Source organism: Gekko japonicus, unplaced genomic scaffold (genome assembly GCF_001447785.1).
Source record: "Gekko japonicus isolate JY-2015 unplaced genomic scaffold, Gekko_japonicus_V1.1 scaffold547, whole genome shotgun sequence".
NCBI classification, from domain to species: Eukaryota; Metazoa; Chordata; class Lepidosauria; order Squamata; family Gekkonidae; genus Gekko; species Gekko japonicus.
In genome coordinates this window covers 563,059-590,272 of record NW_015167551.1, presented here as the reverse complement: position 1 = coordinate 590,272, position 27,214 = coordinate 563,059, and the positions used below count along the sequence as shown (strand labels likewise).

The window sequence follows — 27,214 nt, the reverse complement described above, 5'->3', positions numbered from 1 at the left end:
TTGGCAACTGTGTGACAGAGTATTGGACTGGATGGGCCATTGGCCTGATCCAACATTGGCTTCTCTCTCTTATGTTTTCTTAGTCTCAGAGAACAACTGCATATCAGCCATAACTAATTCTGTCATGAAGGGAACTTCTGGCAGAGTTAAAATTCATTCAGAGAAATTCAGAATTCTGCCTGGGAGATGGCAAATTATACCCTGCTGCTCAGAGAGCATCTATCCATATACCATGAATATTATCCAAGAGCTTTGCTATTATTTTTAGATTAGTCTGTATTCCAGCATCAAGAAGGAAACTTTTCAGCTTTTTGACAATTTGGAAATTCTAGCTGTTTATAGGAGGGAAACCAGTATGAATATTCTATCGTAAAGCGATTTTACTACATAAGCACAGAAAAATCCAACAAAGATGGAAGGGTTATGTGTGTGTTACACTACCTTTGTAAAAATGAAAGAACTTTGATTTATTTTTTTAACAGAGCCAGAATCAGAGGTAAAATATTCATATCCTTGTGTTTGGAGGATATACAAATGGCTCATTCTAAATTTTTGGTAAATTGCTCCCCTAAAAATCAAATGCACCTTTTGAGCAGCCACCAATTCTTTCAAATAGCGATTTGAGCTAACAGGTATCACACAATCCAGTAGCAAGGAGTTTCCCAGATTCACTTGTGATATTTCTTTTGCTTGACTTAAACCTGCTGCTCACCCATTCTAATTAACAGGTGTGTTTGCACATCCAGATACAATCCCTTTACACCTTTGCCATCTCTAAAACCACTCCCGACTTTGTCAGCCCTTACTGTCTCACCTCTACTTCCATTAGGATTAAGCCTTTCTTCATAAAGAAGGTTATTGCACACATTCTGAAATCCCTTTTATCTACTTAATTTATATCTCACCTTCCTCCCTAATGGGGACCCAAAGCAGATTATTGTATCCTCCTTTCTTCCATTTTATCCTCCCCACATCACTGTGTGAGGCAGTTTAGTCTGAGAGAGAGTGTGACTAGCCCAGGGTCACCCAGTGAGTTTCCATGGCAGAGAGGAGATTCACACTGGTCCATTGAAAGCTGGCATAACAAAATCTGTGCTGGGCTGGAGACTGGGCTGGACTATGTAGAACTCATTTAGGCATATCATCCACCTCAAACATTTCTGGTTCTGAAAGGAGCCCCTCAGGCATTTGTGAATCTGATTCCTGTAGGACAGGGTGAGGAAGGAAGAACATTTCATCTTTATTATCTATGTAGAAGTTTGAATGCACACTGCAAAGTCCAGGGGATTAATAAAAAAAGCTTATGTTCATATGACAAATTGCCTGCATTTAAGTTATGTAACGCCATTGTAAGGCAGGAGTCTCTCTTCTTTGCTAGTGATATATACATTAGCACCAACCCCACCCCACCCCACCCCCGGTTTCATAATTTGGCAAGCTGACCATGTGACCAATTTTCCTGCTCACATGCAAGTTATTTTTAAAGCATGATATAAATAGACAAATATTATATATGCCTGCATTTTAAAAATTCTGTGTGTGATATTGCCAATACAGGCTGCAACCAACATGTACACACCCATTATGTTCCTTTCCAAGAATCCACCAGCCAACAGCTGAGCAAAAAACTACTAAATGTGAACCTCTTGTGGTTAACCACTTGTGGGTGCTTTGCTTTTAGCCCTGTAGACCAGTTGCAATTAATATTTCCCCCGCGATGGGATTTTCAGTTAAAGGATTAATTACACCACTAATAAAAAGCCAAGAAGAAAATGAAAGTTCAACCTATCTGGTAGTGTTTTTCCTTCTACACATTCCCACACATCCAATTGTTCTACCCCCCTCAACCAAGGGAAAAGTGGAAATATTTTATATTACAAACAATTGGGGCAGGGTGCTTCTATTTCCTTCTTTCTTTTAGGGAAATAAATGCATGCATTGGAAACATGATTTAGGATGTTTTGAAAATGTACCCTGTATAAAAGGGAGGGGAGAAGGGAGGGGGGAACTGCAACCCCCCTCTTCTTAACTTTTTTTTCCTGCTGCAGTGCTTAACACACTTACTTGGGATAGATTCAGGTGGGTAGCCTTGTTGGTCTGAAGCAGCAGAACAAAGTTTGAGCCCAGTGTGGCACCTTTAAGACCAACGAAGTTTTATTCAAGGTATAAGTTTTTGTGTGCAAACATGCTTCTTCAGATACTTAGGAGTAAGTGCTACTACTGAATTCAGTGGGATTTACTTCCGAATATAGGTGTCCTTCAAGAGGTTAGTTTTGTTGATTAATAGAGAAGAGGGGGGGTTGCATCTGTTCTGTTTATGTGTTTTTCCAGTACTTAAAAAAAGTAGTTACTTCTGCAAAATAAAGTCGTTATTTATTTGTGGCAGTTGAGTTGAACTTTGACACCAATGGGTGCCTTCAGATGGGAGATACAGAGAGAAAGGCTGATGGGGGGGGGGGGAGTTAAAGCCAATCCAATGCACAAGGCCAGTCCCACAACAGGATCGCAGCCTCCTCCTGACTAGTGTACTCGAAAACAGGTCCCATCACATTTGCAGTGCGGTTGACTTCAGAGTAAGCATTAGGCTGCACTTCTGTGTGGTCAGAAAATGGGAGCAAGCACTGAATTCGCCGGAATTTACTTCCGAGTAAAACAGAGCGAAACTCGGTCTGCAGCAAATAAATCAATTTCAGTGAGGCTGAGATTCCCGGATCGGGCCCTGAGCCCTGATGGGGCAGGGAAACGGCTTTTTTCCTCCTCCTTTTCCTCTATTTTTTTTTTTGGGGGGGGGGGTTGTAAGTAAGGATCGGTTTGGTATAATTTGTCGGGGAGAAAGATCGTTCCTAGGCGCCTTTTGGAATATAACCTTTTGCATTTCGTCGAGGTTCTTTCTGAGTAAACACGCTTAGTTAACAGATCTGAGACAACTGCATGGCTGTTCCTTCCTGATCAGCAACACCCCCTCCCCGGTCAAAAAAAAAAAAGAAGAAGGGTGGAGAAGGAAAGCCACCCTGGTTCGTATTCAGCCCCCGGTGGGATTTTTTGCTCTCTCCAAGGACTTCCCTATGCAGCAGAGACGCGAGAGCGATCCGCAAAGCACTGGAGAAAATCCGCCGTCTTCTCCGTTCGTAACATTAATCCCGCAAATTCATCCCGAGGCTGCATCGCTTTACATTAAAATTCTGTCGGTCAATTTCACCCTTGTGCTCAAATCCCTTCCGCGGTCATTTTCCCATTATCTCTTGATAGTAACCCCCACCCGCACGCAAGCACACTTCAGTCCACCGCCCGACTGAGAGTCTGAGATTCAACACACTTACTTAGGAGTAAACTCTGCTGAAATCAATCAGATTTCCGAACCCGTGGAGACAGGCACCAAACTAAGAAGTAGTCAATTTCACTATAGAATGGGGAAATATTTCACCATTCCCTCCATTGCTTGTTGTTTCTCTTCCTAAGAATGAAATAACTTTCTTGGAACGTTTGGAGAGCTTGTTTTGCGGCGATCAGATATTTTTCAAAATTAACCCCCGCCCCCCAATTCTCACTTTCCTTCTTGCCGAATATTTTATTAAGGAGAAATGCACAATTGTGATTGCAAATGGGACAATTATCTGAAAACTGAGAGTGCTCTGCCGAACATTGATGATTCCTCCTGTAATTCCCCTCCCCAACATTCCCCTTTTTCTTTTGCTAGTTTCAAAAAAATTAAATGGCTGATGGTCCTTTCCTTTACAGTTTTTCCTGAGAAACCCTGCTGCTTTTAAAAACGTTGGTACCATTGGGGTGTGAACTTAAGAGGCTTTGGACTCTGCTTAATACAAAATAGAATTTTGATTTGTGCGTGGTCATTGTACCTACCTTTGATTAAGGCAATCCTGTGTAGGGGGGGGGGGGCTCACTGTCAAGAAGACAAAGTTAGAGTCCAGTGTTTGTTCTATTGCTTCAGACCAACACTGCTGCCCACTTTGATCTGTCAAGAAGACAGCTGCATAAAATCGGCTTGAAATGTTCTACATAAAACTGTGCCTTTGGTAAGGAAGTGTTTTTAACCTGATGCTCTAGAAAGGGAGCAGCAAGATTTTTTTTTTTCATTTTCTTTCTCTCTTTTTTTAGGTAACTTTTAAATTTTTGGTATTTCTGGGTCAGATGTGGAGACGCTGGCCTTTTAAAATGCAGTCCTCCCCCCCCCCCAAAAAGGTATACTGTCACCTTTGATTATTTTGTAAACCCATCTCCTCTGGGGCCAGAGAAGCTTAGCACACACCTGGGCCTGCCAATGGGATCACTTCCTTGATCTGTGGGCAGGCATTTTTTTTCCCCTTCAAAATCTTGTTTAGGTTGGGGGAGGGGAAAGCGAAAACTGCCCAACCATGTGCCATGGGCAGAGATGACATTTTATGTATCATCATAACAGAGTCTTGTGATTTGTCTGCAGAGCAAGCCAGAGAAATGGGTAATTTTCTTTCCCCCCCTTTTTATCATTGGCCATAGTGAAGTGGAGCAGCCTGCATAGCCCCATCTCATCAGAGCCTGGAAGTTAAGCTGGATCAGCCCTAGTTAGTACTTGGATGAGAGACCACCAAGGTAGAGGCAGGCAAGGGCAAACCACCTCTACTCCTCTCTTGCCTTGAAAACCCCGTGGTCCTGGGATTGGCATGAGTCAGTGCCAACTTGGCACACAGTTATTATTATAGCGAAGCACTGTAAGCTGTTGACTTGATAAAGAACATGCCTTTGAGCATGCGCAGAGTGTCTTTTGACTTTCAAATTTTATTTTTCCCTGCTCTTCCTTCAAAAACAGAGTCATAGGTAGTACCTCTCCCCTTCATTTTATCCTACAGCAACCCTGTGAGGTAGGCTCAGCTGAAGGAGAGTAAGAGGTCACTGAGTAAGCTTCACGGCCAACACAAAGGCCTTGTTTCCACCATTTCCCACATAACCAGCCAGGGGGGCATTCCATGTCAGAACCTGCTTGAGATCCAGTGCCTATCAAAGGGTTTGAGCAGACTGCCCTAGTGAATCAAGAAGATGCTGTCCATGAATTGGGAGGGAGGGACCAGCGGGAGGTGTGGGGAGGTAGTTCAATGACAAAATGTCTTAGCCCAGATTTTATAGCCAGAGAATTTGGCTTATGGTTGTTCTTATCATGGGCTCAATTGCCTGCCTCTCTCTCTCTCATATATATATATGCGTGCACACACAAAAGCAGAGTTAAACTTTGCCTGGAGAAAAACAAAATTAACCCATCTCATCCTGGGGTTTGGACTCCATTCCTTTGGGTGGTAATACACTTCTGAGAAAGTCCATACACAGTTAAACACGCTTCTGCTTCCTTTCCCCCTGTAAAATGGTCTAGTGCTTGACCAAGGATGCTCTTTTCCTCTGTAACACCAAAGGGGCAAAAACCAAACCAAAAATGGAATTGGGTACCTAAAAGATTGAGGTGACAAGCATAGATAAACATTTTTAAATATATATATATCTTCAGGAATACAGTGCACTTTAAAAGTTCATTAAAAACAAAATGGGCCTTTAGCTATGCTTGTAACTTCAACCTTTTAGGTATCAGATGCTCTTTCCTCTGTTCCAGTTTCAATAGATTTTAGTCTGAACATACAAGTTTCATAAAGCTCTATCTTACCCTACCAAATCCCTTTGAGGGGAGGGCAAGCATTTACTCAGGAGTAGCAGAAATGGACGTGGCAGGAAAATGGGTTCCAGTACAGTAGAAGGCTATTCAGTGTTGCATAGTAGTGCCAAATTAGGATCTTGGAGACCCAGATTTAAACCCCCACAGTGCTACGGAAGCTTGTTGAGTGACATTCACCCACTCATATACTCTCAGCCTAACCTACCTCACAGGATTGTTGTAGGGATACCATGGAGGAGAACAGAACAATCTGATTTGCATCCTCCATTGGAGGGGGGGGCATAAATGAAAATAAAAATAAAATAATTGGGAATGAGTTGTGGTTTTTCTATCTCCAATTTAGGCTGAAAGTCTGTTCATAAGGGTTTAATAACTTGATAATGTTGGTAGGGGAGGATAGATCTTTTAAAATCTAGAACTATTTCCAAGCATTTTTATTTCATTTTATTTACGTGAATAGGTGTCAGAACCCACAGCTAACAATGAAGTACACGCATTAAGGAAGGGTTATACTTTTATTGCAAAGCTATAGATGCAGTAACACAGGCACTGTTAAGAATGGCGGCAAGCAATAGAGCCTAATAGGATATAGGGTATTCGTATGCGCACACACACCCCATGGCATGGGCCACTTAGCTACCCTCCCGCGCGGGGGATAAGTTAGGAAACCGTTAGGTGGCTAAAGCTGGGAACCAGGAGTCTCTCACGGTAGATGGGAGATTTCCAGACAATACAACCTCCTCCTGCACATCTGTAGAGATAAGCATTTCAGCACAGGGAATGGCAGGGATAGGAAGGCAATACCAATTAACTAGACACAGAATGAACTCCCCAACCCCCATGGCAGCGTAGCTGACATACTGCCCTCTCAAAAAATCAGCTTCTCCCAACCAGCCCGGGAGGTCTCCCGGTCATTCCGGGAGATCTCCCGGTTTGTCCGGGAACTCCTGATGGAACTGCTGTAACAATTCAGGGGCCCGAATATCCCCTACTTCCACCCATTCAAGGTGCTGGGGTCCGAAATCCACCCATTCAACCAAATACAGCAATTTTCCCTGTTTGATCTTAGAGTCCAGAATTTGTGATATTTCGTAATGCTCCTCGCCCTCAATCATGATTGGAGGGGGCACCGGTTTCACTGGACGCCATGGACAGGAACCCGAATCTTTCTTCAGGAGGCTGAAATGAAATACAGAATGCAATTTTCTCAAATTTTTCGGCAAGTCCACGTCGACAGCAACCTCGTTGATGATTCTTTTAACTTTAAACAGGCCAATGTATTTCCATCCCAACTTTCGACTAGGCCACAACATGTTGATATTTTTTGTAGAAACATACACAGAGTCACCAGGCTGTAGCGCCCATCCCTCCACCCTTCTCTTATCAGCCTGTGTTTTGTAGGCCTCTTTCGCGGCAGTCAACGTTTTACCTAACAGAGGCCAAGAATCCCGCAATCGTTTACACCATTGAGCTGCATCCCCCGGTCCCATGTCCTTCTCCCCTTACAGAAACGGGACGGGTGGGCTGTCATAACCATACAGTGCCTTAAATAGGGACATTCCCGTTGAGGAGTGACAAGGGTTACTATAACAGAATTCAGCTAGGTGTAACAAGTCATGCCAATTGTCCTGTTGATAGTTGGCGAAACAATGCAAATATTGTTCCAAGGTCTGATTAACTCGTTCCATTTGACCGTCAGTCTCCGGGTGATAAGCGCTACTGAGGCCATGTTCGACTCCCATCAGTTTCATCAGCTCCCTCCAAAATGGGGAGACGAATTGGGTTCCCCTGTCGGATACCACTTTAATGGGTAGCATATGTAGTCTCACCACGTGCATGAGAAAGGCTTTTGCCAGTGCTTTGGCCGTAGGCAATGAAATGAACGGGACAAAGTGTGCTTGTTTAGAAAAGAGATCCACAACCACCCAAATTACAGTCATAGATTTGCTTGGCGGTAAGTCAGTTATAAAATCCATCGAAATGACTTTCCAGGGTCGACTCGGGTTCGGAAGTGAGTCCCGGGGGTTTCCCCGGCCAGGGTTTACTCATGGTGCAAATTTGGCATGATTGAACAAACGAGGATAAATCCTTGCGCATATGGGGCCCCCAAAACTGCCGTTGGAGCAGTTGCATGGATTTAACAAACCCCGAATGTCCGGATAGTTTGGAGCCATGCACTGCCTGCAACACCTCCCCCCTGAGGGAGAGAGGAACGAACATTTTATGACCCCGGTACCAAGAACCATTTTCCCTGAGTTCAAAGTCCCCCTCCGCTTCCATAACAGGTTTATCCTCCTCCAAAAAAGTGGAGGCGAATTTACTGTGCTAAGAGTCTTTTCCCCCCTTGCCCGCCCCTGTAGGTCCTGTTTGCAGCGGCGCAGAGGGTGGAGCAGCCAGACAAGCCTGTTTGTGCGTCGTTACCACTCCACCCAACTGTGAGGGCGTGAACACTGAGTCCAGGACAACATCCTGTTGGCTTTTGTGTTGGGGAAGGCGGGATAGGGCATCAGCCAAAGTGTTAGCCAAACCTGGGAAATGGTGCAGGGTGAATTGAAGCTTGGAAAATAAATTGGCCCATCGGAGTTGTTTGGCATTGAGGCACTGAGGCGTTTTAAGAGTCTCAAGGTTCTTGTGATCAGTCCATACCTCGAACGGGACTCTCACCCCCTCCAGCCAATGCCTCCAGGTGGATAGGGCAAGCTTTATCGTCCCGCCTCCTTTTCCCAAACGGACCAGTTACGTTCCGTGTCATTGAATTTCCTGGAAACATAAGCTAAGGGATGCAACATGCCGTCTTCCCCCTCCTGCAAAATTGCCCCCCCCCATAGCAACATCAGACACATCAGTTTGCACAATAATTTTTTTTGTTTCATCAAGGTGGGCAAGCACCGGTTCTGAGGTGAATAAGGCCTTTAGGCGATCGAACGCTTCTTGACACTCATTGTTCCATGGCAGCGTGGCACTCGGCTTTGTAGCCTCAGGGCCCTTCCCCTTAGTTTTAAGGAGATCTGTAAGGGGTAAACTGACCTGGGCAAAGTTGGGTAAAAAGGTTCTGTAAAAGTTCGCAAAATCGAGGAAGGATTGGAGCTTTCATCTGGTTTGGGGTACCTCCCAACCCAACACATCTTGTACCTTCCCCAGGTCCGTGTCCAGGCCCCGGTCAGAGATCCGATACCCCAAGAAGTCAATGTGCATTTTGTGAAATTCACATTTTGACTGTTTGGCAAATAGTTTGTGCTTGTGCAACGTGGTTAAGACCTCCCTTACCAATTTCACGTGTGAAGGTAGGTCAGGGGAGTACAGCAATATATCATCAAGGTAAACAAGCACCCCCTTGAACAAGTGTTTGTGTAATACTTCATTGATTAGGTTCATGAAGATCCCCGGGGGCCCCTGAAGGCCGAAAGGCATCACCCGGTATTCAAATTGACCCAGGGGGGTGTTGAAAGTGGTTTTATGTTCGTCCCCTTCCCTGATGCGCACCTGGAAGTAGGCATGTCGAAGGTCTAGCTTGGAGAATATTTTTCCTTTAGCCGCTTCGGCGAGCAAGTCTTTAATCAATGGCATGGGATAGGCGTTAGTAGATGACACTGCATTTAAGCCCCAGTAATCTGTGCAGAGTCTTAGTCCCCCATCCTTTTTCTTTCGGAATAGTACTGGGGCCGCAAAGGGGGACGAAGCCGGTCGGATGAACCCTCGGGCTAAGTTCTTGTCAATGAACTTGCGCAGTTCTTCCTTTTCGGCTGGCCCCATTGCATAGATGCACCCCTTCGGCAATTTTTGCCCTGGCAACAGTTCAGTGCTACAGTCTGAATGTCTATGAGGGGGAAGCTCATCCACCTCTTCCTCTTCAAACACTCTAGCCAAATCCTGGTACTCGGGGGGAATGGTTAACAGCTCCTCCTGAGCCAGGCACACACGAGGACCCTCCGCTATTGGCTGTTGGCCCCAGTTCGGGTCCCACCGGTGGCTCTGGCACTTAGGAGAAATGAACTGTACTTTCCCTTCATCCCACAAGATGTAGGGGTCGTGTCCATGCAACCATGGGGCCCCGAGGACTAAGGGGAACCTGGTGGTTGAGGTGATCAGAAATGCTCTATTCTCCCAGTGTTCCCCCGCCCCAATCCGCAGCATCACAGTTTCGTACTCACATGGGTCTTTCATTGTAGAGCCATCCATTTGGGTAAATATCAGGGGGTCTTTTAATTTTACCACCCCAGCCTCCAATCCCAAAACCAGGGAAGGGTTGATAAGGTCCCTCCTGCACCCCGAGTCGATTAGGGCTCTCACCTGTATATGCGTGCCGAGGCTGGGGTTAATCAAAGTCACACTCATGAAAAAGAGGGAGGGAAAACTGCTCACCACATTAGGCGCCTCCGGGATCGGGCCCTGCTGTTCTACGCCTCTTACAGCAGGACCAATCCATTTCCCGCCAGCTCGGGGTCATCTCCGCTGGATTCCACGTCCCCTTCTTCGGGAGCTCCTTGCAACGCTTTGGCATATTTTGCCTTCCCAGTCGCCTTCTTTGTGGGCGTGGCATGGCGCACTCGTGCTGGTTCACTGGGCCCCTGTTTCCCAGGCCCCAATCCGCTGCAGTCGGCTGCGAAATGGCCCCGCTCCCCACATTTCAGGCAAAGCCCTTGCCTCATGCGCTGCTCCCGGTTCGATTCCACTTGCCGTGGTGCTTTCCCTTTCGTTGGTTGAGGGGTCGGCCGACCCCCTGCCGTTGCGATGTCCAGACAAAGGGTGTGCAGGTGGGTTTCCACACTCTCTGCCTCTTGCATCCAGGCTGGGAGGGATACCGGATCAACCACTCTCAGGACCGTCTCTCGAATCTCTGGGTTCAGTCCCACTCGGTATAGCTCCGCTAACACTGGATCAGGCCAAGTTTGCACTTTGTCCGTGTGGAGCTTGAATTCAGATGAGTATTCCCTCACCGATTGCCTACCTTGTTTAAGGGTTCGCGGAATGCCCTTGCTTTGGGCCCGGACTTCCGGTCTTCGAATTGGGCTCGCAACGCCCACATAAAAGCATCCAGATTAATCAATGCTGGGCCCTGGGCATTGTGCAGCCCCACATACCAAGCCACCGCGGGTCCCCAGAGTCGTGCCGCCACCACGTCCACGCGGCTGCTGTCATCTGGGAATAGGTGACCCGATCTCTCCACAAACTTCATCACCTGGACCACAAAGTATGAAAGTTCTTCCCGGTTCCCACTGAAGGTGGCTTTGATGAGATCTTTCGGGCAAGGTATCACCCGTTCTCTCGGGCTGGCCGGCCGTGGCACTGGAGCCGGGACCTCGGGCAGACCCAGTTGTGGGACGTCCCCAGGCTGGGGCAGCTGCTGTGGTGGGGCCGGCGGGGCTACTGGCTCTGCGGGGACCACCGGTCAGGCATCCCTCTCCTCTCAGATGGCTTGGACCACCAGCTGTGGTATCGCCTGGATGACCTCCTCCAGGGTCCGCTGCATCTGCCTTCTCTCCCGATCTGCCACCTCCATCCTCTGGGCCAGTTCCAGCCCCTCATCAGGAGACACATGGCCAGTTCTCGGCTTCTTCCTCTCCATCACCCATGCTCCGGGCAATGGTTCAAACTGGGCCCCAAAGGGGGGGAAACCACTCCCCGTAGAAAATCCCCGGTCGAACTGGCTATCTCTCGGTGGCCCTTGCGTGAGCATATAAGTCTCCACAGTCGGGTCCGGGTGAAACTGGCCCCAGCTGGAATTTGGTCAGTATCCATGGCCAGGCAGCTGTCTCGGCCCCGTCGGGATCAAGAACACCAGAGTCGATGTTGTCTTAGGTACGGCTCCTGTGCCAGTTGCCGTAACCAGCAGCATTGTAGTCACTGGCACAATCGACTGGGTCGTGGGGGTCCCCTCCCCGGTCGTGGCAGGAGTCGGGACTCCCTTGGAGTCGTCCTTATCAGGAATTGGTTTCTCCTCTCCGTCGCTCATCTCGGTTGTGGGGAGAGATGCGCAGAGATAGAGAATGGAGGATTCTTAACAGAATGTCAGAACCCACAGCTAACAACGAAGTACACGCATTCAGGAAGGGTTATACTTTTATTGCAAAGCTATAGATGCAGTAACACAGGCACTGTTAAGAATGGCGGCAAGCAATAGAGCCTAATAGGATATAGGGTATTCGTATGTACCCCCCTCATGGCATGGGCCAATTAGGTACCCTCCCGCGCACAGGATAAGTTAGGAAACCGTTAGGTGGCTAAAGCTGGGAACTAGGAGTCTCTCACGGTAGATGGGAGATTTCCAGACAATACAACCTTCTCCTGCACATCTGTAGAGATAAGCGTTTCAGCACAGGGAATGGCAGGGATGGGAATGCAATAGCAATTAACTAGCCACAGAATGAACTCCCCAACCCCCATGGCAGCGTAGCTGACAATAGGACCCTCTCATATTCCCCATTAAGAGCACTTTTATTTTGAAATGCTTTCATGCATAGCACTAACTGCTCGGATTGTCGATTCAGCTGGGTGGCCGTGTTGGTCTTAAGCAGGAGACCAAAGTTTTAGTCCAGTGGCACCTTTAAGACCAACAAAGTTTTATTCAAGGTATGAGCTTTCATGCACACACACTGTTTCATATAGTGGTTAAGTGTGTGGACTCTAATCTGGGAGAACCGGGTTTGATTCCCCACTCCACCACTCACAGCTGCGGGATGACCTTGAGCAAGCCATAGCTCTGTCAAAGGTGTTCTTGAAAAAAATAGCAGTTTCTGTCAGAGCTCTCTCAGCCCCACCTGCCTCACAGGGGGTCTGTTGTGGGGGGGGGAAGGGAAAGGAAAGGAGTTTGTAAGCCTCTCTGAGACTCCGAGTGAAGGGCAGGGTATAAATCCAATCTCCTCCTCCTCCTCTTCTTCTTCTTGTTCTTCTGATACAATAAAATGGAAATTACCAATCCATACATATAGATAGAGGATGAGCAGTGAATTAGCATACAGCATAATGAAGATGTTTCAGATTCAAGAACCGAACAGGAATAACAAGCTTAGTTTATATGGTTACCATTTGTTTGGGCTTAATTCCAGGAGGAAACATAGTGAAGGAAATACATATGTCAGAATTGGAGATTGATAGGCAGATGTATCCTTAATTGAGGAATGCTGAGAGTAATTAACTAAGATCCTGCCATTATGCCCCATCCATCTCCTCTCAAGCATGGAGGCAGTCTTAGATTGTCCACCAACTGAATACTTTTTAAGGTAATTCACTATCTGATTATAAATATGTTTGCATATCTCCAAAACACAAACACAAATGTGAGACAAGGTACACACTGACAAAAGCTACCATTTGTTGAAAAAATGTTTTTCCATTCCCCCTTTACAAGTGCATGTTAGAAATCAAAATGAAACAAATGGGGTCTAGTTGATTAACTTTGGTTGGTTCGTCTACCAGTTTAAATGATTACAACTTGTACCATTATTAGAAGTGAAGAATTATTGCGTGTGAGGAAGGCTCGCTCACATCCGTATATCAAATGCTATATTAAGAGTGGCTAAAATTGACATATGTTCCTCTCCTGTACAGCATTAGCTACTTTCACATATGCAGACAAATCACAGAAGATCAATCCTCACCCAAGTACAGGTGTCACACATGCATTCCAACACCACCCTCTAAAGGGAGGTAGAATATCTGCTTTGCATGCTGAAAGTCCCAGGTTCGATCCCTGGCATCTCCAGTTAAAAGGATCAGGTACAACAAGCATGTGAACGACTTCCACCTGAGACACTGCAGAGCTGCCACCAGTCCAAGTAGACAATACTGGCTTTTATGGACCAAGGGCAGGGCTCTTCTTACAGGGGCTACTGTAAGCTCTTGGAGGATTGGCTACATTAGGGGTGTGTCACCTAATATGCAAAGGAGTTCCTGCTACAAAAAGAGCCCTGATAGAGTCTAATTCTGTATGTGTTCAAACTCCCCTATTAATTGGACAACGTAGGGAGCAGACAGGTGGAATCCAGCCAGTTTACTAACTCACTCTTGCCACCTCCCCGTGCTATATTATTTTTGACCTCCCTGTCCCATATGATTTTTGTCCATGCAGGTTACATAACCCGATAAACTTCTAATTTTTTAATGGAAAGCTACAAAACTAAAAATAAGCACCTGTAAGTATAATTTCCTGCTCAGCACTAGCATTTATAGCAAAAATAAATTGTAAACATCGTGGGGCAGGGAACTTGCTTTCTTGTTCCCTACAAAGTGCTCTGCTCATTGATGCCAGTATTCATCACACCATGAAGCATGCCTCCACCCACAGGAGCCAGCCTGCTTGCTGAGCTCTTCATATGAGGTCTGCCTCTGAGTGTTCTGTCTTGAGAAAGGAAGCAGATGGTTACTAGGGGCAGGGTCTTCTCTACAGTGGCACACAGATTGTGGAATGGCCTCCTTCTGGATATCTGCTAGATGCCTATGCTTTTTTGAGCATGGGGGTAAAACAAAAGCACAAAAGACAACATTAAGAAGCACATGGTTTGCTGCTGGTTTAGATTTGTTGTTTTAACCCATTTTGTATAATTGAGATTGAATTTTGTTGCCCCATTTTGTTATAAATTGTGTTCGTGCAAACCAGTTGTGTTTATATGTATGTTGTACAAATGTGTACACACACACACATACGCCACTTGGATGTTAGCTGCCTCAGAGTAACAGAATAAATTTCTTTCATAATAATAAATCTGATCTGGTGTGAATTTTGCACTTGCATATTCATACTCAAATACAGTAAAATCTCAATAAAATAATTGTAATTCTGCCCTCTGCAAAGTGCTCATCATACATTGGCATAGCAGTTTTATCCACCAGGAATGCATATTCTGCTCTTCTCTAAAAAAAATTAGGATAGCATAAAAAAAAAATTAGGATAGCCACAACTGGGAAGATCAGAATAGCACCAAACAGAAGGATGGTTGTTGGGTGATAGTGAGATACTGAAAAAGTGGTATTTAGCAGAGATAAAATAGTCCAGCAGTCCCGGAATAACATAATTCAGACTCAGAGTCCATGTGTGATTAAAATATAAAGTTTTTACTAAATTCTAGCATGGGAAGTGTAACTGGGATGAAAATAACAACAGAGCAAAAACTGCTACATCCTTACTTTACAAAGACAAAACTGGAAGAGAGAGATTATGGCTACTCTTCTTCTTCTTCAGAACACCAAACAAAAATGGGAAGAGAGCCATAAAATGCTAATACACCTTGACACTTTAGTCCCAATCAAATTCCTAGATCAGGGAGAAAATTCCTGGGTATTCTACACCTCAAGAACATTGGTTACATGAGAAACATGTGACTTCCTATGAGTAACATAAACAAACATTTAACCCCAGATATACTGAGTGTTTTCAACTTGTAATACCCAACAATGGTCTTCTTCTAGACTTCACTTTCCAGCCAGACACAATCAATTTTAAGGGCTGTGATCACAAATAATCCACTTTCAATCCACTTTTAATGCACTTTCAAACTGGATTTTACTGTGTGAACTGGCAAAATCCATTTCAAAAGTGCATTAAAAGTGGATGATTTAGTGTGTGTAATCACAGCTAAGAAGTAACAAAGTCTTATACTGGTTGGGAACGCTTTGGGAACTGGAAGCTTCAGTTTAGTGCTGTTCACATTTCAATATTACTTTTTGTGTTTTTACCATAATTTTTGTTTTAATTTACTATCTCTATTTCACACTATTTACTCTATTCCAACGCCACCTCAGTGGATTTCTGGAATATAATAAATATGGCTATACATTTTTAAAAAACTTTATGAATTTGCACTGTTAAAAGAGAGACACTATGCCTTCCCTCTCATTTGAAAGAAGTTGTTGGAATGCAACTGCAAAAGATGTTAATGATTAATTAAACTAGATGCATAAAATAGAATTCTGATTCCATCTTCCCACCAACCCCAGGGGATTTTTGCTCTCATGGTCTCTCTATATGATCTCTCTATATTGTTGCAGATTTTTATCTAGCCAATTCAAGTTTGTTTTGATGAGATTGCCGGGGTGTTAACCAATCTCTCTCTTCTTCTTCTTTACATACACACACACACAACTGCCATCATTCCAAATAATTGAGCAGCCTGGAAACAACATTCTTTTCCATGCAATTATAGCTTCTTTGCTAGAATATTCAACATTCCAGCCTCTGTCACATGGGATACTGAACTGGGTTGTTGTTCTTTTCTATGTGCTGGAGGCAGGGAGAAAATAGGTGAAAAACATTCTACCTTTTGAGAGCCTCCAAGCCAATGAAAGATGGAATTCATAGGAAAATTTCCCCTCAAGGGAAACAAACATTCAGAATTCTGGATTCTCTTTCATTTGTAGACAAATTTACAACCTGACTCGACACGTTTCTTAAGAAGTCCATCTGATTTGTAGGCCTTGATCCTATGTGAACTGTTTTAGCATGGGGCTTACTTCCCTGAGGGTCCTAGCTCCCATGCCATCTGCAAGTATGAGCCACCCTAATGCTTTGAAAAGATTTTGCCAGTGTGTGTATGCTGAACAGAATATATAACTCCCTGCCCAAAGGTCTTGAAAATAAACTATGCCTTTATCCCTCAGAATAAGAAAATAACCACCAATCCAGATTGGCAGCTAGCTCCACAGTTTAAACAAACAGTTTGTCCAGGCAAAATAAAGAATTATTTGGGCGCATGTTAATCTTCAATATATAGCACAGACACATTCAAAGAGAAAGCTAGGATGGTTTTGTGCAGAATCACTGGCAGAAGATTGACTGGCTTCGACCCACCTCCCTCCCCCCATACTGGAACTGGGACATATTGAGAGTGCAGTACATTAAAGAGAAAACAGCCAACAACAGCCAAAAATGCCTTGAGGGAGAAAACACACAAACTCAAGCCTGCTCTTTCAATATAAAAAATCACCACAAAAGCCCTTATCTCTCACACAGCAGAGGAGTAAATCTCAGGTTCTGATCCACTCTGGAGAGGAGCTAAGATGAAGCACTGGCGTTCTTGCTGAGAGAGCCAAAGCTGGTGATTCTTTGGGCCAATTGCAAATGGGGGGGCGCTAGGGGGAAGGGGGATTTAACACATACTTCATTTCTTGTATTTTTCTTACAACCCCACCCCCACTTCACACAAGCACTCACGTGGTTAGTTTTTAGTATTTAGAAGGCATCAATGGATGCATCCAATTTAGCAGGCAGTGCTCCCAGAGGAACTGCTTCTCACAGGGAAAGGAGAGGGGTGGGCTCTCTTCAGAACCCCCTGGCAAAAGCAGAGTTTTCGTTGAGACTCAAATGTGGAAATTAAAGTGACCAGATGAGCTTAGGAGCAGAGGAGGAGACGGGAGAATAAAAAGGAGATGATCCTGGGGATGGTCTCAGAAGCTCTGAATCTGTAGTTACATTTTAAGAAATACAACAGCTGCAGCTCCCCTCCCCAGCCAAATAAGATGAGATCTCTTACCTTTCTTGATCACAGACTGGTCCAAGAGATTCATGCCGGTTTCATCCACAGCCTGGGGGGGGGAGGGGGAAAGAGATGTTTGATTTGTGCTATTTCTCCTCCTAAATAGCTCAATATATCCGAAGTATAAGCTTTTGTGTGCATGCACATTTCCTCAGATACATGTGCACATGGAAGCTTATACCCAGAATTAAACTTGGTCTTAAAGGTACCACTGGACTCAAACTTCGTTCTGCTGCTTCAGACCAACAGGGCTACCCCACCTGAATCTAGCTCAGTGTGTGTTATTGTGCAACAATTAAAATAGAGACAAAACTGGGGGGGGGGCTTTTGCTCCTTTGACATAGACCCACATCCAAATTTGAGCCTTGCATCAGGTGGTACTGGAGATCTTTAAAAAAAAAAAAACATTGCCCTTCGATGTCCTGTTTCTCAAATGGCATTAAAAGGAGAGGATTTATGGTTTGTGTTTTTGTAGAAAAGGAAAGCTGCATAGCATTTTCAGTTTGCATTTGAACAAGACAGAGTTATACTATTTATGGGAAATGGGAAATCTCAAGGAAAACCCCAATTTGCTCTTTATACCAAGTGATTTTAAAACGATCTGGCTAAAAGTCAAAACAGTTTTAAGTCCCATGGATTTCATAGGGAGAGGTTTAAATAGCCGTTGAAACTTTGTGGAACATTTGGCTCTGATTTAGTACTCATTTACTTGGGAGTAAGCCCTACTGATCAAGTTGCAGGAAAGGTAGCCTTTTAAGTCTACTACAGCTTACGAAGTGGCACCTTAAAGACCAATCATTGTGATTCTTTCAACAAAAAGAGAAGACTTCTCCAGACTGGTGAAGTGGATTGTAGTCTAGGAAAACAAGATTCTGCCACAAAGCTGTTTTATTTCAGATGAATAAAGTGGGGATTACTTCTGAGTAAACTTGCATTGCCTCAGCCTATAAGAGCCTTTAAATTGGATTAAGCCCAATTTATTACTGTGTTTAGAGGAAAACAGAATGTATTTTTTAATGTTTTCTTTTTTAATTTTTAATGTTTTTAATGTTTTCTTTTTTTAATTTTCTCACATTTTCAGAACTTAAAACCTGAGTGAATTTTAGAATAGAGTCAGTCAGCATGATTCTTTGTAATTAGGTTTGTTGGTTTTTTTAAGCACAAGCACATAAAAAAGCATATTGGCACAAATAGTATTCAAAAAAATTGTGAACAACTTGGGAAGAATACCGATTCAAAATGGCTTTTAAGAGCTCGGCTTCTAAGAGCTGCTACCCTTAGAAAGTGGGCCTTTGGAAAAGCAGAATTCAGAGTCTAATTGTTGAAATGTTTGTGAAAATGGAAACAAGACTATCAGTGATAAATTACTGAATGATTTGGAGGAAACTATTCAGATTAAACACACACACACTTTCATCTGTTATGTGTTTTTTAAAAACACACTCAAGAAGACCCAGATAATGCAAGACAAATACCAGCCCAAGGGCAGGACCAGCAGGATTTACTGAGTTCAACGAGACTTTTTCTTAGGGGAACACAACACTGCCCACCCACTCCCCACCCCCAAGGAAGGGATGAGATTCCAGCAAAAAATCATTTTAAAATCCCATCTAATTCAGTTGGAGGGAGGGATTAACCGCACTCCTTAAACTCATCTTCTGATGAAAAGCCACGTCGCTTCAAAGCTCTTCAACTTTGCCCCTATCGTGTCCTCACGCTCCCTGCAGCCGGAAGGGGTGTGTGCGGGGGTCAACCTCCAGGAAAATCTGTGGAGTTTTAATTCGGAATGACCACAGTTCGGATGGGGGGGGGAGGGCTGGATCGACTACACTCCCTTCTGCAAGGACCCTCGCGGTTCGCCCGCTCGCCGTCGCATTTTGTCTGGTTTAGGACTGCATAGTTTTGCGATGTTTCTGCTCCTGGTGGGAAATGGGATCGTGGCCCGTTTATAACCACCTCCCCCATCCTCGCCCTTGGAAAGTTACACAAAAAGGAACTGTAAAAGGGAGACGTCGAGGGGTCAGATGAAAGCCAGACAGGTTTGAAACAGGGAAACTGGAGGTTTCCAAATTCGTCGGCCAGAATCCCGAAGCGGAGCGCGCCAGAGAAGAGACTCCTGTTGGGCCAGGCCAGCCTCTGATCAATTTTTTCTCTTAGCTTCCCCACCCTCCAATATTTTATCCTGCAAAAGTTTCCAACATTTTCCCCATTAAGTTAAAAAAAAAATCGCAAGGCAGATAAAAATGCCTTTGGATTTTTTAAAAATACCATCAGGGTTTGAGGAAGATTTTTAAAAGACGGTTTAGGCATAACGGGGAAAGGTCTGCTTTTTCCTCCAGGTTACGAAAGTAATTGATTGGGAAAGTTCTGAGAAGGAATGTAATTCCGTGCAGAGTTACTCTAGAGTGGAAACCCATTCATTTCGACGGGAGTAACTCTGGGAGAAACCAGGACCGAGCCTGCTAACGATCGCTCCGGGAAAGGAACAAGGAAATCTCCCCCGAGACGTTCCCAGTGTGCAGAGGGGGGGGGGGAGGCACCAGTTTGGCTTCCCGAAATCGGTCAGGGCAATCTGACTGCGCCGGGCAGTTTTTTCACAGCGGGCTGCCGATGCCGAAGTCCTCGAGTTCCGTGGGGCTTCTCCCCTCCTCCCTAGAGATTCAGGGCGCCTAGGAGTGTGGCCCTAACGCCAAAGAAGGCTGAAAGAATCCTTTTTGGTTGTTGTTCCCGTCAGCCAATTTTCGTCGCCTGCCTTTTCCTCCCCAGTGGGCCCGATCGTGCTCACCCGGGGGAAAAAAGAGTCCATTAGGGCTTCCTTCCAAGTCAGCGGGCGGGCGCCTGCTCTGCGGAGGGAAGCGACGGATTCCGCGGGGCCTGCAGATCCAAACGCCGGTCCTCCTGCACTGGATCTCCTCTAGGAAGGCCGTGAGCCCGAGCCGGCTTGCTGGGCAGAGCTGCCCACCCCTTTGCTCTGGGGAAAGCCCTCGAGAGTCCGCCCACCCGTCTCCCTTTTGCCCCGACGGTACAAAGAGCCGCTCGCCAAGGCGGCTGTGCGTTGCGCGGCCCGGGAGAGTTCCGGCGAGAAGCGCCCCTTACCTGGATGTCCTCAAGGCTGGGGTGGCCCAGGCCGTGGAGGCCTAGCGGGCCGTCGCCCAGGGCGTGCGCGCCGTCGGCCAGGCCGTGGAGCAAGCGCGGCACGCCGGGGTAGTCCCTGCGCGGGTCCAGGCCCAGCGCGCGGTGCGTCTGCGAGAGGAGGCCGGCGGCGGCGGCGGCGGCGGCCTCCTCCTGGCGCGCCCGCTGCGAGTGCCAGCCGGTCTGCTGGTGCTGGTGGATGGGGTTGATGGCGCCGTAGGGGTCGCCCAGGTGCGGGTAGCCGGCCTCCTGGCTCTGCGAGTAGGGCAGCGGCGGCTGCGGGTAGGGCGGCGGGAAATAAGGCGGCTGGAAGTCCGAGGCGGGCGTGTGGCAGAGCGGGGGAGCCGAGGAATAGGCCGCCGCCTGGTTCAGGGAGGAGAGCTGCGAGAGGCGGCCGCCGGCCGAGCTGCCGTTGAGTCCATCGGAGCGGTCCTGCAGAGGAGAGAGGAAGGGAAGGCGGGAAAGGTCAGCGAAAGCCGCATCAGCGCAGGGCGCACGCCGGAGACAGGAGCGCCTCCAAAGCAGGGGACGCCCTTCAGGCTCTGTTCCGCGGTTCCCCGAGGGCGCCCGCCTCGGAACACCTGAGCCCCCAAGGCGCATCTCCCGCCCGTCGCTGCCTTCCCGGAAGGCAACCCCAGAAGCGCTCGGCGCGCCTCTCGCCAGACGCTGCTTCGGGGGCCCTCTTCCTAAAGCGCTCCGGGCTTGAGGAGAGCCCGACGGGGCTGGCGGGAGAGAAAACGCCCCAGCGCTGCTTGCGCGGAGCCGCTCCCTTTCCTGCTTGGAAACAAACTTTCCTTCGGGCGGCGCGGGGGGGGGGGGCACCCCAGACCAAAAGACGCTCCGCGACCAGGTTTGTTACCCTGCCGGGCAGAGAGCAAACGCCCAGCGCTGCTCTCCGGTAAAGTCCGCGGGGCGTCGGACTCCTCTTTGTTTACTGGATGCGCAGCCCACCACCAGGCAACCCGCGCGCGCACTGAACTAGGACCCTTCTCGCCCTCGCCTTGTTTTGTCTCCTTCTGCAAAGGAAACCCAAACAAGAAGACCTCTCCCCGTGAAGTAGACACAACACGCGGCGGCAGCTGCGTCCCCAGTCCTCGCCGGGCCAAATAGCCGGCGAAATCACCTCAGAAATTGCCGCGGTCGCTTCTTGCACTTCTCTCCCCCCCCCCCCCCCCCCCTTCCCTTCCACAGGCACACACACACGGCCTTTCCCCAATTCTCCATAGGCGAAATTAAACCAACCGCCAGGGACGTGCCGGAGCCCTGACATCTGGCCAAAATTAAAGGGTGAAATCTCTCTTAATTTGGAGGGATTGGGTTGCTTCAATTAACTCGCGCCGAGAAGAAGCCCGAGAAGGAGGGGGGAACACCTCGCCACCCCCACCCACCCCCACCCATACACGCAAGCACAAGAAATCCAACTTACCATGGCGGTATACGTGTGAACTAACATCTGGGCGGTGGCAGCAGAGAGAAAAATTCTTCTAAGACAGTGCCCGAAACCGGGGTTTGGGGGGGGGTGAGGATAATAATAAGAGCAACGAAAGAAGCCCCCACCCCCCGAAAAGGAATCCGTTAAAATCTACCCGCGATCTGCGCTTCCATGGATGTCTCCTCCCAGTCTGTAACCGAGAGATCTCCTTGGGGAGGGGCTGGCCCGGCGGTTACAGACCGAAATGCAAAGCTTTCCCTTTAAAATCTGCGCCTGGCTCCCGCTCCTTCTCGCTCCCTCTGAGCTCGATGCAACTCCATGGACGCCAGTTATAGGGGCGGGAGCGCGCCTGGGGAGGCGGGAGCGCGCTTTAAAGAGACAGGGCGCCCGAAAGTTGCCTGGCCGGTTTAACCCGAGCGTGGGTTGACTCTGCCAGTGCTTAGTGGAGGAGGTTGGGGGGGGGGGGAGAGACATCAATGCTTCGCCGCCTAAGACTCCCCCCCACACACACACACACATACACGCTATTTTGAGACGAGACAACAGCGGAGATCCTGTGTTTGGAGTTGGTTGAACAGAGAAGGGATTTCCTTCCGAGTAAACGGACGTGGGATTTAGGCTGCTCCTGCATTGGGAAGGGGGTTGGACTAGATGCCCACTGAGTACAGGGGGTTGGGGGTGGGATCTGAGGACAATTTTATAAGGTTGAGCCTCAAGGCTGCATTCGAACTACTGGGAAGTGAATCCCATTGAACGCAGTGGTATTCCCCTCCCCCCTTTTTAAGGAAACGTCCTTCAGATCTGGCTGCATCTTCCTTGTGCGTGTAGAGTGATAGCCTCAGTTTAGGGTTTGTATACCTTCATAGCTACTGGGGTTTAAGCCTGCTGTCTGTCTGTCCCTCCAGCAACTGGAGAGGTGTTGTTTACCAGCAGTTCAAAATCTGCTAATTTCTAGCGTTTAATCGCGAGTGTATAAAACTTGTATGTGTAATACCTGTAATGGTGCAGTGATCAGTATTGGACTAGGATCGGAGGGGCCCAGGTTCGAATCCCCCAGTCTGTCATGGAAGCTCGGTGGATGATCTTGGGTCAGTTACAAACACGCTCTTAGCCTAACCTACCCTCACAGGGTTGTTGCGAGGATAAAACTGATGTAAGCCTCCTTAGATCCCCATTGGGAAGAAAGGCCGGGGTACAAATGAAGCAAAATAAATAAAAAATAATATTTTAAACGATGTTTACAAAAACTTCCAGTCTTTTTGTTGATGAAGGTACAATGTGGGGAAACTCTCGAATCTCCTCCTGCCTTCTTTATGTAATCGCCTAAATATATGGATAAGGAAATGTGTTTTCATAAATCTCCTTTTTTTTCTTGGTAGGGTCTGGGAGAAATTTTGATCTCTTGCCTTGTTTAATTGGACAACATTTTAAAATCAATCCACGTGGAAGTTTGCAGTGGGCAAGGCAGTTTTTAAAAATCTTCACCGGGGGAGGCCGATTTAAAAGGGGTGGGAAGATGAGCTCCACTGAGCATCCCTGAGATGCGCTTTGAGTGAAAGCAGAGGCTGCTTCTGCTCCCGGTCTCTCCTGAGTCGTGGGGCGAGGGGCGGGCAGCGAAGGTGCCCAGCACGTGGAGGCAGCTTCTCGCCTCGCTCTCAGGTTTAATTTTATTACGGCGATCAAGGTGCTAATTCCCCCCTCTCTCCCTTACTTCTTCCGTATTTTTAAAAAGAAGAAGATGAAAGCCCCCTCCTCCCCCTCCCGGCAGGCACCGACGGCAAAGCATTGATTTACCACGCAGGAACCGTGGAAAACTGACAGCCAAGAGCGTCTTCTCGGCTGGTGAAATTGACAACGTCTTCACGCCAGTTTCTCTTTGAAAAACTCGCCACTTTAGACAAAGAAAAACTGGCCACTTTAGACTCCGCCGCCGCCCAAAAGCTACAAGGAAATAAGGCGCCAAATCTGACCCAAAATCCGTTGTTGGCTTTTTAAAATGGAAGCAATATCTTCGTGTTTGTGTGTAGATTTGCGTCACGATTGAAAAGAACTGTGCACCCCTTTTTATTTGGGAGTCAGCTCCATTAGTTTTCATAGGGCTTATTTGCAACCCGATGCACAACTGATTTGAAAGACAGACTCACTGAACTCAAAAGACATTAAGGTAAAGGTTTCCCTTGCTCGAAAGCCAGTCGAATCCGACTCTAGGGGTGCGGTGCTCATCTCCGTTTCCAAGCCGAAGAGCCAGCACTGTCCGAAGACGTTTCCGTGGTCATGTGGCCGGCCTGACTAGACGCCGAGGCGCACGGAACAACAAGAGACATTACTTTTGAGTGAACAAATCCTTAGGACGAACCTTATTCCGAAGGCCAGCGAACCAGAACATTTCAATGGGTCTTACGTCAAAGAATAAGCATCCCCATGGCCCATTTTTTAAAAAATTAATCCTTGCTATATTATCATCCTTTATTCTTGCATGCCTAGGAACCTTCTTGCTCGTTTCCCTCTCTCTCTTTAGGAAAATTAATTTTAATATCATTTTGTTTTGCTTTCTCCCATTTCCAGTCAGCTGGGGCAGAGAAAGGCGGGGAGAACGGCAATTAACACCATAGACAGATCTGGGAAGATCTCTCGATAGGGCGGAGTTAAGAAAACACGATCCAGTTCCACTGTTAGGTGTCCTTGATAGGCTTGATTCCTGAGCAGAGCACCGCGATCCTAAATTTAGAGTGATTCAGTTTAGGAACTGGAATGAAATCAATGTGAGGAAGGGCTCCAGTTCAATGCTATGTGCAACCAGACTTAATCGCTAATGATGGGGCTAGCAAGCAAGCCATAAGCAAAAATGGTTGGTCTTTAAAGTGCCAAGAGAGCCCTAAAGCGGCTACCCCGTTGAAATGTGGCATCGAATGGAGAAAAAAAAAACACGTTTTCACCATCCCTCGCTTTCTTCTCCCTCAGAAACCCCCGAAGCCAGCGCGGCTGGTAGGACCAAATCTGCAGGTCGCCTCCGGGTTTTTGGAGCAGAGTCCTTGAGGGGGGCGGATGGGGGGGGCGGTGCTCCCCCCTTGCTTCGCAGGTGCTGTAATTGGCCGATTCGGTTTAAAATCCGGAACCGAGCCTAATCAAGCGTGCAAGAGAGGGAGAGGGGCCGACCCCCGAGTCACGGTTACAGATCACACAGAAGCGACTTAATCCTCACCAGAGTCCCTGAGAAATAATTGACGCTGGCAAATCCATACATCAGTGAGTTGGGCACACACAACGTGTGCACGCACCTATCTGTTTGTAATCTGTTAACTACTGCGGTAGGCCTCCTCTTTCACACGCACAGGAAGGTAACACGAGAGTTCAGCGGCACCTGAAAGACAACAATTATTTTTCCGGTAGAGGCTTGGTGAATCCGGGCTCACTTCGTCAAATGCAAGAAATGTGCCCAGAGACAGAAAGACTGAACGATTGATTATTAATATACAGCTGTGATTCATGATTAAATAACACTCCCCATTGAGGATGGTGGGTGTGGTGGCTAAGTAGACCTGCACAGCATCTCTTTGCACATATATAAAAGCGCGCTTCGTCAAGACGGATAAACAGGTGTGCTTCTATCCATGTTTGAACTCGTGAGAACCAGGCACATATGAAAGGAGAGAGAGCGGAAGGGGGGGGGGGGGGAGGGAGAGAAAAAATGAAGGATTAAATTAAGCTCCTTCCTGGGTAGTCCCTGCCCCCCTTTTCCTGGCTGCGGGGGGGGGGGGAGAGAGAGAGAGAATATGCTCCGGACTCGATGACTCGCCATTCGCCTCTCCCTCTTTCTGACCTCCCCTTTTTTCTGGATTTCCTTTGTGGCTCCGCGTCATCGTTTCTGTACATCTGTACAGGCATCTACAATCTGTCCCATGAAAGTTCCTCGGTCGATAATAGATCGATCGGGTTGTCCCTTCCTAGGACATGATCCCTGTTATCTGTCCACGTGTCCAGGGACTCACGGCTCGTCCTTAGCACCAAATCTCCCGCTAGGAGCTCAGCAGCTCAGAAAAGGTTTCCTCTTTGCTTCCCTGATGGGGTCAGAGAGGTCACTTTCCTCTGTTTCTTGCTGGGACTTCGACTCCCCTCCCCCTCCCCCTCCGGGATTGCTTCTGCCCGTGGAGGATCCGCTTAGTTCTCGTGGCTAACAGCAGTCGAGGGCTGTTCTCTTCGCCTCCTTTGAAGCCGGGGGCTAGTCCCGCATCTTGTAGCAGCGAATCACACAAGCGGCGTCCGCGTTGTAGGAAGAAGAATTTTATGTTGTCTGCCCTGAATGTACTGCCGATTTGTTTCGGTCTTAAGGGGGGGGGGGCGGGAGTTGGCCCGCTCTTTCCCTCCCACTCAAAAGCCTCCCAGCGCCTTCGCCTCTGCAGGGTGCTAGGATTGGACTGGGAGCCGCGGTGCCTTGGGAGTCCTGATTTGGGACGGAGCCGGGAAAGCCCCGTTTTTTTTGGGGGGGGGGTAAACAGGGGAGTCCCCTGAAAACCTGGGGGGGGGGGAGTCTCACCGCCCACGACTGGAATAGGCAGAAAAGGACCGAGACGTTTAAGCACGATCATTCCATTACCAAACGCATCGTTCCATTTGCAACAGTTTCTTGGAAAGTTCAAAGAGGAAAGGGGAAAAAAGGACGGGCGTTTTGACTTTGGAATGGATTTGCAAAGCAAACAATCACGTCGAAAATGGTCTGAAGCGGACACAAAAAATAAAGAAACAAATAAAAGCTCTGCGGAAGACAAGCTGGAGAGATTCGGCGCGTTTTAGGACCAAATTATACGTTTTAAAAAACAAACATCCTCGTCCCACCAGAAAGGGAGGAGAGCTGGAGCGACCGGCCAGCCTGGGGGAAACGAGATTGGCAAAGAGGGGGGGGGGCTCTCTCTCCTTCTCGCCCTCGTCCCTCTCCTTTCTATTCGGCCTTGGTCTTCTGAAAGCGTCGGGCTCGATCCAGCCAAAGTTCGCGAGACCCGCCTGGGAGAGCGTTAGGCCGCGATCCTAAGGACATTTTCCTAGGAGTAAACCCCCCCCCTTTGGGGTCTCTGTCTGAAGGAGCCGCGAAATCCTCTTTAAATGCCGTGCTTATAAGGATGCTTTCTTGGAAGTAAACGCTATTGAAATAAGTGGGATTTCCTTTCCTCCTCTTTTATAAAAGCTACCTAAAACCTGCCCGCGTATTTTGGAAAGCAGTACTTCAGCCTCCCTGCCGCCCCAGCTCACAACACCCAGATTGGGCATCAGGCAGGGGGATCGGGCTTCACTTTGGACTGGGACGGTGCCTAGACCTTCCTAACCCCCCCCCCACACACACACACACACACCCTTTCCTCGCCTTGCAGGGGGGCAACCCCTCTCCCTGGCTCTCTCGCGGGCTGCCCCTGGACGTGGCCGTCGGTCACCGGACGGGGCTTTTGACTCTCCTCGAGCCTCCCCATCAATCACGGCCAGCCAGGCCCGGGGGCGGGGGGGGGGCGCGTGGCGGCGGGGCTGGCAGGAGCTGGGGGC

The 27,214-nt window shown here is 47.7% G+C and overlaps 1 protein-coding gene across 1 annotated transcript in view; it reads right to left on the bottom strand.

Moving 5' to 3' along the window:
• The window catches only part of TFAP2E (transcription factor AP-2 epsilon (activating enhancer binding protein 2 epsilon)), a 116,383-nt gene extending 94,470 nt beyond the window's left edge, over nt 1-21,913 (bottom strand). Inside the window, exons 1-3 of the mRNA XM_015413687.1 lie at nt 21,680-21,913; nt 20,218-20,685; nt 17,119-17,170 (exon numbers count right to left, since the gene is read on the bottom strand). Coding sequence (XP_015269173.1) covers nt 17,119-17,170; nt 20,218-20,685; nt 21,680-21,706 — 547 coding nt within the window. The 5' untranslated portion in view covers nt 21,707-21,913. The remainder of the gene's footprint in view (nt 1-17,118; nt 17,171-20,217; nt 20,686-21,679) is intronic.
• Between the last annotated feature and the right edge of the window lie 5,301 nt (nt 21,914-27,214).